Source organism: Trachypithecus francoisi, unplaced genomic scaffold (genome assembly GCF_009764315.1).
Source record: "Trachypithecus francoisi isolate TF-2019V2 unplaced genomic scaffold, Tfra_2.0 Contig01579, whole genome shotgun sequence".
Classification (NCBI taxonomy): Eukaryota; Metazoa; Chordata; class Mammalia; order Primates; family Cercopithecidae; genus Trachypithecus; species Trachypithecus francoisi.
This window is the reverse complement of record NW_022681442.1, coordinates 35,035,938-35,046,118: the sequence shown is the minus strand read 5'-3', so window position 1 is coordinate 35,046,118 and position 10,181 is coordinate 35,035,938. Positions and strand designations below refer to the sequence as shown.

General features: G+C 47.0%; 1 protein-coding gene across 1 annotated transcript in view; it reads right to left on the bottom strand.

Moving 5' to 3' along the window:
* Positions 1–8,779, bottom strand: part of PIK3AP1 (phosphoinositide-3-kinase adaptor protein 1) — a 129,445-nt gene extending 120,666 nt beyond the window's left edge. Inside the window, exon 1 of the mRNA XM_033187302.1 lies at positions 8,619–8,779. Within this exon, the coding sequence (XP_033043193.1) occupies positions 8,619–8,631 (13 nt within the window). The 5' untranslated portion in view covers positions 8,632–8,779. The remainder of the gene's footprint in view (positions 1–8,618) is intronic.
* Between the last annotated feature and the right edge of the window lie 1,402 nt (positions 8,780–10,181).

Here is a 10,181-nt window from a genome sequence, read left to right as displayed (position 1 = left end):
ACGAATGTTTGCAGTTTCATTCTTTTTTCAGCTCCCCTGATTTTCTGGAGCCCTACTCCAGTGCTAATATAGAGCCCAGTAGCCTTCTCAGCAGGAGCAAGCTGATCAGCCTGAGAGTATTTTTGAAGGGAAGGTGTACAAATCTTCTAAAAAGTCAATCTTAGACAAACAGTATGGAACTGGAGAGAACCAGTCAACAATTCTGATGATGACCTGGACATTCGTGGTTCTACAGAGAACTCAATTGTGATCACGGTCTGTTCCCTCAATTGTGAATATAATGGTCATTTTCAGGAATGCCTACCCTGATTCCAAAGCTTACATGGATTAAGGACAAAAACTTAATGCACCAGTGCTGCAGCCTTCCATAAAAATAAATAAATAAATAAAAATATTTGCTGTTTGGATCTTTTTTTTTCTGTGTAGAATATTTCTTTATATCTCAATGGAAAAATAATTTCAAGACTATAGAAGGCATAGCATTGGCAAAGCTACATAACTATACAGTTAACACTGAGAAGCAGAGTTAAAGTATCAGAATATTTTTACCTTATTTCTGTCCTTCCTTCATATGTGGCTGGTTTATCTTAAGAGGCAAACGTTCTTCTAAGTGTGAAGTGTCACTGCAGATGTGTGTGCATGCGCACGAGCCATCAGGTAGGAAACATGCAAGACTTTACACTTCATTATAATATTAAGGATGCAATGCTAGTGATGCTGTGCAAGAAGCCTAGAGCATTTTGTAAAAATGCAAAAGTGAAAAAGGATGGCCACCAGCTTCCTCCACATACATACGCATATCATGTCAACAATTTGTGCAATAGAAGGAGAATAAAATCTCAGGAAGGGATGGTTGTGGTCCCATATACTAGTGATGAAGAAACCATAAGTAGTGTGTTTTTTTTTTTTTTTTTGAGATAGAGTCTTGCTCAGTCCCCCAGTCTGGACTGCAGTGGCGCGATCTTGCCTCACTGCAAGCTCCACCTCCCGGGTTCCCGCCATTCTCCTGCCTCAGCCTCCCAAGTAGCTGGGACTACAGGCGCCCGCCGCCACGCCCGGCTAATTTTTTGCATTTTTAGTAGAGACAGGGTTTCGCCGTGTTAGCCAGGATGGTCTCGATCTCCTGACCTCATGATCTGCCCACCTTGGCCTCCCAAAGTGCTGGGATTACAGGCGTGAGCCACCGCGCCCGGCCAAGTCGTGTTTTCAATAGGGTTGGCAAGTGATGGCAAAATGAAGAAGAGAGAAGAAAAAAATGTCCTAAGCACAAGTAGAACCCTTAAGAAGGCAGCTTGGGGCCAGGCCCAGTGGCTCATGACTAATACACTCACTTTGGGAGGCCAGGGTGGGCGGGTTGCTTGAGCTCAGGAGTTTGAGACCAGCCTGGGCAATATGGTGAAACCCTGTCTCTACAAAAAATGCAAATATTAGCCAGGCATGGTGGTGTGCTCCTATAGTCCCAGCTACTCAGGAGACTGAGGTAGGAGGATTGCTTGAGCCTGAGAGGCAGCTTGGGTTTGGGGTATTGACTGTCTTAGTAGAAAAGCAACAACTTTACACTGTTCTAAAGACCACAGGGCCATGAGTGATTGCTCCAATTTTATGAGAAGAATTTAGTGACCCAAAAGTAAGTGAACATTTTTAAAATGATAAACTCTAGGGCCACTGAGGGAATGGGTAATCATTTCCCCCTGGATCCTGCCTCCCCAGTTAACAGCATATCCTGCTCCTCTGTTAACAGCACATCATAATACTTGCTGTTTATTAAAGACTCCAAGTCAAAGGCTGGCCGTGGTGGCTCACACCTGTAATCCCAGCACTTTGGGAGGCCGAGGCAGGCGGATCACCTGAGGTCGGGAGTTCGAGAGCAGCCTGACCAATATGATGAAACCCTGTCTCTACTAAAAATACAAAAATTAGCTGAGCATGGTGGCATGTGCCTGTAATTCCAGCTGAGACAGAAGAATCGCTTGAACCCAGGAGGCGGAGGTTGCAGTGAGCCAAGATCGTGCCATTGCACTCCAGCCTGGGTAACAAGAGTGAAACTCCATCTCAAAAAAAAAAAAAAGACTCCAAGTCATCAAGAAAAGTTTAAATTGTGATTCAGCTCTGTTTCCTGAGCACTGACCATGTGTTAGTCACTCTGCTAAGCATCTCATGTACATTCTCTCATTTAATCCTCAGAACAATCCACAAAGTATATATTATCAAAAAGCCCCATTTTACAGACAAAGACATTAAAACTCGCTGAAGATTTGCTGCTACTGCTGCCCAAGCACACACAGTGCCAGAGCAGGGATCTGACTCCAAAGTCCATGCTCTTAATCTCTAAGTTGCACCCAATTTAAAAAGTCAAGGAAATACAGAATATAGTTTAAGAAATACAGTTAATAAAACACATCTAGTGCCATGGGTTTCTCATACCATTCTCCAATGAAAGGATTCAGGATTCCTTAGAGAAATGATGGATTCTAGGAATGAGTCTAGGATTAAATATTTCCTGGGGCAGGAAATAGTCAATATGAGCCTGGAGCATCTTGTAGTGCCAGAAAGTAACAACTGCTCAAACAAAAATTCAATGACAAGCATATGTCAAAGGAACACATGAGTCAATTCAAAGCGCCCAGTGGCAAAAGCTGGAACCATTTGAGCAACAAAACAAATAAAATAATATTGAATTATAACCCAAAGCATAAAAGAAATATACAGGAGTCCATACTGATACGAAATAAATAATCGAATAAATGCATTGGGGAAAAAAGACAAATCTCCCGTGCATAACAATTCTGAATAACTTATGTAGATAACTCCACCCTCAAGGAGGTAGAGTGTAACTCCTTATACAGAGAACTTAGTGTGGGCTGTGTTGAGTGAGTTCTTTCCAAACAGCACAGTGTGGAAAAGGAGAAAAAAAAAAAAAAGTAAATTTACAATAGAGAAACCCAGTGATCAAGGTCTGCATCGACAGTCACAGATCATGTTGAGAGTGTGTGCCCTGAATACCATGGGCTGAGACTCGCACTTCACCTCTGTGTTCTTCCTCCCAGAAAGCCAGCACCCCAGTCTCATTATGGGAAAAAGTATCAGACAAATCCCGACTGAGGGCCATTCTACAAAATAACTGACCAGTACTCCTCAAGACTGTCAAAGTCATCAAAAACAAGGAAAATCAGAGAAAATCACAGCCTTGAAGGGCCTAAGGAGACACGCCTACTAAATATAACATAGTGCCTAAGATGGGCTCCTGGAACAGAAGAAGGACATTACATAAAAACTAAGGAAATGTGAGGAAAGTCTGAACTTTTACTTATTAATAATTTATCAATATCAGTTAGTTAATTGTCACAAATACCACACTAATGTAAGATGTCAATAATAGGTGAAACTGGATGTGGTCTATATGAGAAGTCTCTGTACTATCTCTGTAGTTTTTCTGGAAATCTAAAACTGTTCTATAATAAAATGTTATTTAAAAGTATAATTGAGGCCGGGCATGGTGGCTCACACTGTAATCCCAGCACTTTGGGAGGCTAAGCCAGGTGGATCACGAGGTCAGGAGATCGAGACCATCCTGGCTAACACGGTGAAACCCCGTCTCTACTAAAAATACAAAAAATTAGCCAGGTATGGTGGCAGGCACCTGTAGTCCCAGCTACTCAGGAGGCTGAGGCAGGAGAATGGCATGAACCTGGGAGGCAGAGCTTGCAGTGAGCTGAGATCTCACCACTGCACTCCAGCCTGGGTGACAGAGCGAGACTCCATCTCAAAAATAAATAAATAAATAAATAAATAAATACAATTAAAATAAAAAACACTTAAATCTCCTATATTTAAAAACAAACAAACAAACAGAACAGTTATTCAAAATGTCTCATTCCTGGCCAGGAACAATGGCTCACATCTGTAATCCCAGCACTTTGGGAGGTCAATGCAGGCGGATCACTTGACATCAGGAGTTCGAGGCCAGTCTGGCCAACATTGTGAAACCCCATCTCTACAAAAAAAATACAAAAATAAGCCAGGCGTGGTGACACGCACCTGTAGTCCCAGCTACTCAGGAGGCTGAGGCATGAGAATGTTTAAACCTGAGAAGTGGAGGTTGCAGTAAGCCCAGATAATACCACTGCACTCCAGCCTGGATGACAGAGTGAGACCCTGTCTCATCAAATGCATACATACATACATACATACATACATACATAAATGCACAATGTCTCGTTCCTGGGGTTCTAGTGTTAAATTCAATTCCCTTTGAGTGAAAGTATTTGAGGAGAAATTAATTACTGCCTCAGACTAGTTAACATTACAACATATTTGGTCACTAACTTGTGGTGTGACTTAGACCAATTACTAAGTCTAGGCAAATTTGCCTTGATGTAAATGAGGATAATGAAATCTATCACCTTCCTGAATATTGCTGTGCTGGGAAACTGAAAGATGGGGAAGTTTTTAAAAAGTCCAAAGTGAAAGTTCCAGTCCCTTTTGGATGTGCTGGGTAACAACACAGGACTAAATGCTTTGTCAGCAACTCTGCCTCATATGGGGGAAACTCCTTTCTTCAGCAATAATCCTTTTCCTTTAACCATAAGTCGTTTTTCCACTTGTCCCCAATCACATTTCTCCTTTTTTTTTTCTGCTTGTTCATTTGTTAAGAGAAATGAAACACATGAGCCCACAAGGAGTCCACAAGTCTAGACAGAAATGAGGAAAGGTCTTTCTTTATCCTTGTAAAACATAAAGAACAGGTTTGGCTATAGAAGGAGAAAGAAATGGATCACAGCAGAGGAAGGGGAGGCTGTAGCAGCAGGGAGTCCACAGGGTAAAAAGCTGGGGCTGAAAGAGGTGGATTTGCAGGACTCAGAGCCCAATGGAGGGCCTAGCGTGGTGGCTCACAACTGTAATCCCAGCACTTTGGGAGGCCGAGGCGGGCAGATCACTTGAGGTCAGGAGTTCAAGACCAGCCTGGCTAACATGGTGAAACCCTGTCTCTACTAAAAATGCAAAAATTAGCCAGGTATGGTGGCAGGCACCTGTAATCCCAGCTACTCGGGAGACTGAGGCATGAGAATCACTTGAACCTGGGAGGCAGAGTTTGCAGTGAGCCAAGATCGTGTCACTGCACTCCAGCCTGGGTGACAGAGTGAGACTCTGTCTCAAAAAAAAAAGAACTCACTGGAGAGAAGCGCAGACAGGAAGTACCAGAGAGCTTCTCAAACCACTCAGCCCAGACCATTTCTTCAGCCTGCAGGTGACTCTGGCACCCCATTCATCCATCCTGAAGCCCTGTGTTTGAATCTGAACACCGTATTTGAAGAGGGATGAGAGATAGGGAAGGTAACCAGGATAAGAAGAGATGTGGTCGATCATATCAGGAGCTTCCCACCCCAGAAGGTGTTCAAATTCAGATGCTGGCAAGAGTACTGAGAGGCCTCAAAGATCACGTGTAAGTTAAGATCACAAAAGGGTTAAAAGACACTTCAAGCGCCATGGTCCTGTAAGTCCAGGAATAGTTGAAGGATCTAGAAAGAAGAGGAGCCTTGGAGAGAGGGGGCAAGAGATGGTATGAGAACTGACACACAGAGGAGAGAGTCCTAGTCTTTCTTCACCCAGTCACAGACTTGGCCACTTGGGAAAGTCACCCACGGATCCTCTCTCTTTCCTCTCCCTCACATGTAAATACACAAGATGCCATCAGGGGCCTAGAGAATCTTGTGGAATAAGCCGAGTCTATTTCATTTTATCTTCCTACCCAAGGTCCTTTCAAAGACAGGGAGCCTAGATTCTCCTGGATTTCAACAAGCAAATACATCTTTCAGAAAATAATATAGACTAATGCTTCCCCTTCAGTGGAAGGGAATTTAAGAAGACCAGAGAATTAGGCCATGAAAAGGAATGAAGTACTGATATAAGCTACAGTGGGATGAACTTTGAAAATACTATGCTGTGCAAAGGAAGCCAGTCACCAAAGACCACATACTATGTGATTCCATTCATACAAAAGCCCAGAGTAGGGAAATCTATAGAGGCAAAGTACATCTTAGGGCTGGGAGAGGAGAATAAAAGGGTGATAGCTAAAGCATACAAGGTTTCTTTTTGAGGTGATGAAAATGTCCGAAAATTGACTGTGGTAATGGCTACATATATTGTAAAGATACTAAAAATCACTGAATTGTATGCTTTAAATGGATGAATTGTATGGCATGTGAATTATGTCACAATAAATCTGCTTTTTAAAAAAAGAACATAGGCCGGGCGCGGTGGCTCAAGCCTGTAATCCCAGCACTTTGGGAGGCCGAGACGGGCGGATCACGAGGTCAGGAGATCGAGACCATCCTGGCGAACACGGTGAAACCCCGTCTCTACTAAAAAATACAAAAACTAGCCGGGCGTGGTGCGGGCGCCTGTAGTCCCAGCTACTCGGAGGCTGAGGCAGGAGAATGGCGTAAACCGGGAGGCGGAGCTTGCAGTGAGCTGAGATCCGGCCACTGCACTCCAGCCCTGGTGACAGAGCAAGACTCCGTCTCAAAAAAAAAAAAAAAAAAAAAAAAAAAAAAAAAAAAAAAAAAAAAATAAAAAAAGAACATACAGAAGAGTGGTTGGATAACTCCAAAGCCCACAGCTTCTGGTGAGAGGCATTGCTCTCACCACTATGACCTTCCCCCATGGCTCCCTGTACTTGCAGACCTCAGGGAACCCGAGGGACTCCAGAGAGCCAACTATCAATTGCAGCACCTGGAGGGGTGTCTCGCCACAGAAGATGCAGACAGCAAGACAGTTTGACAGCTCTAACCATTACGGACACCTGAAGAAGCTGCTACAGAGCGCATAAATAGCCCCAGGTTTGCCCACTGGACTACGGTCCCCCTCTGAACTGGAGCTTGCCTTCCTAGTCCCTTCAGCTGTGCCCACTGCAGAGATGTACACAGGAGGCTGGACAAGAGGAAAAGAGAGGCCATTTTCTCAGACTCTTCCGCCCAAAGGCCCTCCCAGTTTGCGGTTTCCTGGACTCAGCAGCCCAGGGCCTGTCCCCGACCATAGAAGGAGGAGGTGGCTTCACTGGCTTATTCTCAGGCCTCATCTCCCTCTCCCCCACAGCCCACCTACTCCAGCCACGCTGGCCTGCTGCCTTTCCTTTAACACACCACATACACTCATTGCTTGGAGCACTCTTGCCCAAAGAGCCTCCTCCCTCTCCTCCTTCAAAGTTTGGCTCAAATGTCCCTTTCTCCACCCTGGCCACCTCATTTGAAATTCTAACCCCAATCTCCCTCACCCTTCTTTATTGTTTTCCCATAGCACATGTCATACCAGAGACTTTCCTTATTAAGTGTATATTACCTGCTATTTCTAGGCCTCCTTATGCACAGTACAGCTTCTTTTAGCCTCCAGAGCCCAACTGGAAAGCCAGGAGACTGTGATTAACTACCTTCCCATCCCCTTTAGATAATGAGCCTGCAGTACCAAATCTAATAGAACCATCACACCCTGGCCTTTTCTACCCCTGCTTCCAAAGCACCGTTACCACATCCTCAGAGGATCTGGAGAGAGCTTGCTCTTCATTCCAGTGTTTGCTCACCTCCTGTAAGAACAGTGCCTTCTCCTGGTCACCTAGTCTCTTTTTCAAGGGGCACCTGCAACCTGTTTTCACACGTTATCCCTACTAAAACATCATAAAGTGGGCTGGGAAAAGAAAAGTAAACCCATTTGTAAACACCGTAACTCTACCTCTTCTCATCTAGTAATTCCTTGTTTACTTACTGCTTTCCTCTACAGGACCATAAACTCCTGGAGAGCAGAGACTAGGTGTGTCCTGCCCACCATGGAGAACATATTAGGTGCACAGTATCCATTGGAGTGCAATAGTAAGGACTCTTTAATTTTCTGTTATCATCATTATGTGGTTTGTTCTGGATCTCCGTGAGTGAGCAACTTGCCAAGTGTGTACACCCATGAACCAGAAGGCAACCCAAGACCAGACAGAAAAGACGCCTGGTACCCTTTAATGAGTGTGACCACCAACTCTCCCCATTCCCCAAAGTTCTACAAAGGATGTAGGAAAAGTAAAGTTCAAGGAATAGTGTTACTAGATCCCTAGCAAAGTTCTAGACCCAAAACACAAAGCCTGGGAGGGGTGGAGGAACCGGGCTTGGGAAGCTGCCCCAAGGGCCCCCGGCTGATCTCTCCGCACCACCTAGGACTGCCTGAGCGCCCCCTGTGGGTCCACGTAGCCCAGGACACTCGTTTGGCCGCGTAAACCGTCCACACTGCCCGCACTCCGCTTCTCTCAACTCGCCTCTCGCTTCAGAGTCGAGGGACAGGGGAAGAGACGCTCAGACACTCCGAGGGCCAGAGGTGGGGGAAGCGAAGGAGACTCTGAAGAAGTGGGAGGGAGTTGGGACAGGCAGGGGCTGAAGACAATCGCGCAACAGGCTGGGGCGGGAAACACGGGAAAGTTGAAGTGGGAAGTTTGCGACAGGGAACAGAGAAAAGAGCAGAAAAAGGGCAAGATCCCCGCACTGAGGACGCAAACAGAAGCGAGCAGGGGAACGCGCCCCAATGGGTGCGGGGGGCGAGAGAGGGTCCGAGGGCCTGGGGACCCGCGGCGCCCGCCTACCCACCTGAGATTGCCATGCCGCGAGGCGCCGCTCACATCCCTGGCTCGCTGCGTGCCCGGAGCCGGGACCGGGACTGGCGGCGTCCTGGCTCGGGCTGGAGGGACGCTGAGCTCCGCGCAGGACCGGCCGCCGCTCTGGCGCTTCCTCCCGCCAGGCAGCCCGGCCTCGCCACGAGGGCGTGTCCACAGAGTCCGCCCCGCCTGCGGGACTCGGCCCGCGGCACCTGCACCCGTGGCCGTTGGGGAGGGGAAGTGAGAACCCCACGCCGGCCGCCGGCCAGCTCCCCCCACGGCCCCCTGCTCAGGGGCAGCGAGGAGGCGGGGGCTTCGCGCCACGTGCCCCCCACTCGTCGGGAAACCAGCCCTGATCTGCCACCAAAGGGCAGCCCGAGGTGGAGGGGGTGTGGGGAGGGAGCAGAGGGGGAGAGTGTGGGGCTGCCAGGCCTCTGGGAGACAGGGCGGGTGTGTGTGTGTGTGAGCACCAGCTGTCCAAGCCACCTCCTCATCCCCTGGGGCTTTGTCCCTAAGCCCCTGCTGCCCCAGCAGGAAAGAGGAGGGGACAGGAAGGGGAACAGGAGGAGGGCTGGGCACCTGGCCCTGGGTGCTTAAACGTTGCCCGTGAGTGCCCTCCTGTGACCTTTCTGCAATTCCTTGGATCTGGTCTCCTGATGGCACATGAACATTAATTATAATCTCACATGATAAATGTCTAGTCGAGTTTCTTTGCCATTCATTTCCTGTGTTGCTCTCTGATGGGCACTGCGTTTAGCACCTTACACACATTATCGCATTGCATCGTCACAGCAAACTTCTGAGGTAGCACCTATCACTGTCTTTACATTAGAGACGAAGAAACAAGCCAAATACCTTGCTCAGGCTTCCACAGAGAATAAAAGCTCCCGGAGGTTCAGTACCAAGCCAGTCTGCTTCCAGAGCTAGAGCTCTTGCTTAATCATTGCCTTCACCTGCCCTCTTCTTAGACTCCTCCCTTTGCCTGCTGCTGAAATTCACCTGAAAAGCACATCCCCTTTGAGTTCTCAACAATTCAGGGGCCAGAGGACCGACCCAGAGAGCAGAGATGAGGGAAGGTTAGGGCTCAAGTCTAGGTGGAAATAAATGAAATGAATTGAAGAACAGAAATATCAGGAAGAGGCCGTCCATTCATTTTCTACTGTTGCCATAATAAATTACTACAAATTTAGTGGCTTAAAACAACACCAACTTATTATTTTACAGTTCTGTAGCTCAGAAGTGTGACAGGAGTCTCCATGGGCTAAAATCAAGGTGGTGGCTGGGCTGGGTTTCTTTCTGCCAAATAGAAGGGAATCCATTTCCTTGGCTCTTTCAGCTTCTAGAAGCCATCCACATTCCTTGGCTCACGGCCCCCTTGTTCTATCTTCAAAGCCAGATGGCCCTGCTTCTGTCATCATATCCCTTGCTCTGACTCTCTTCTGTCTCCCTCTTCCAGTTTTAAGGACCCTAGTGATTGCATTGGGCCCTCCTGGATAAGTCAGGAAAATCTCCCTATTTGGAGAACCTTGCCTGAACACTGGTCTTCCTGACTCCA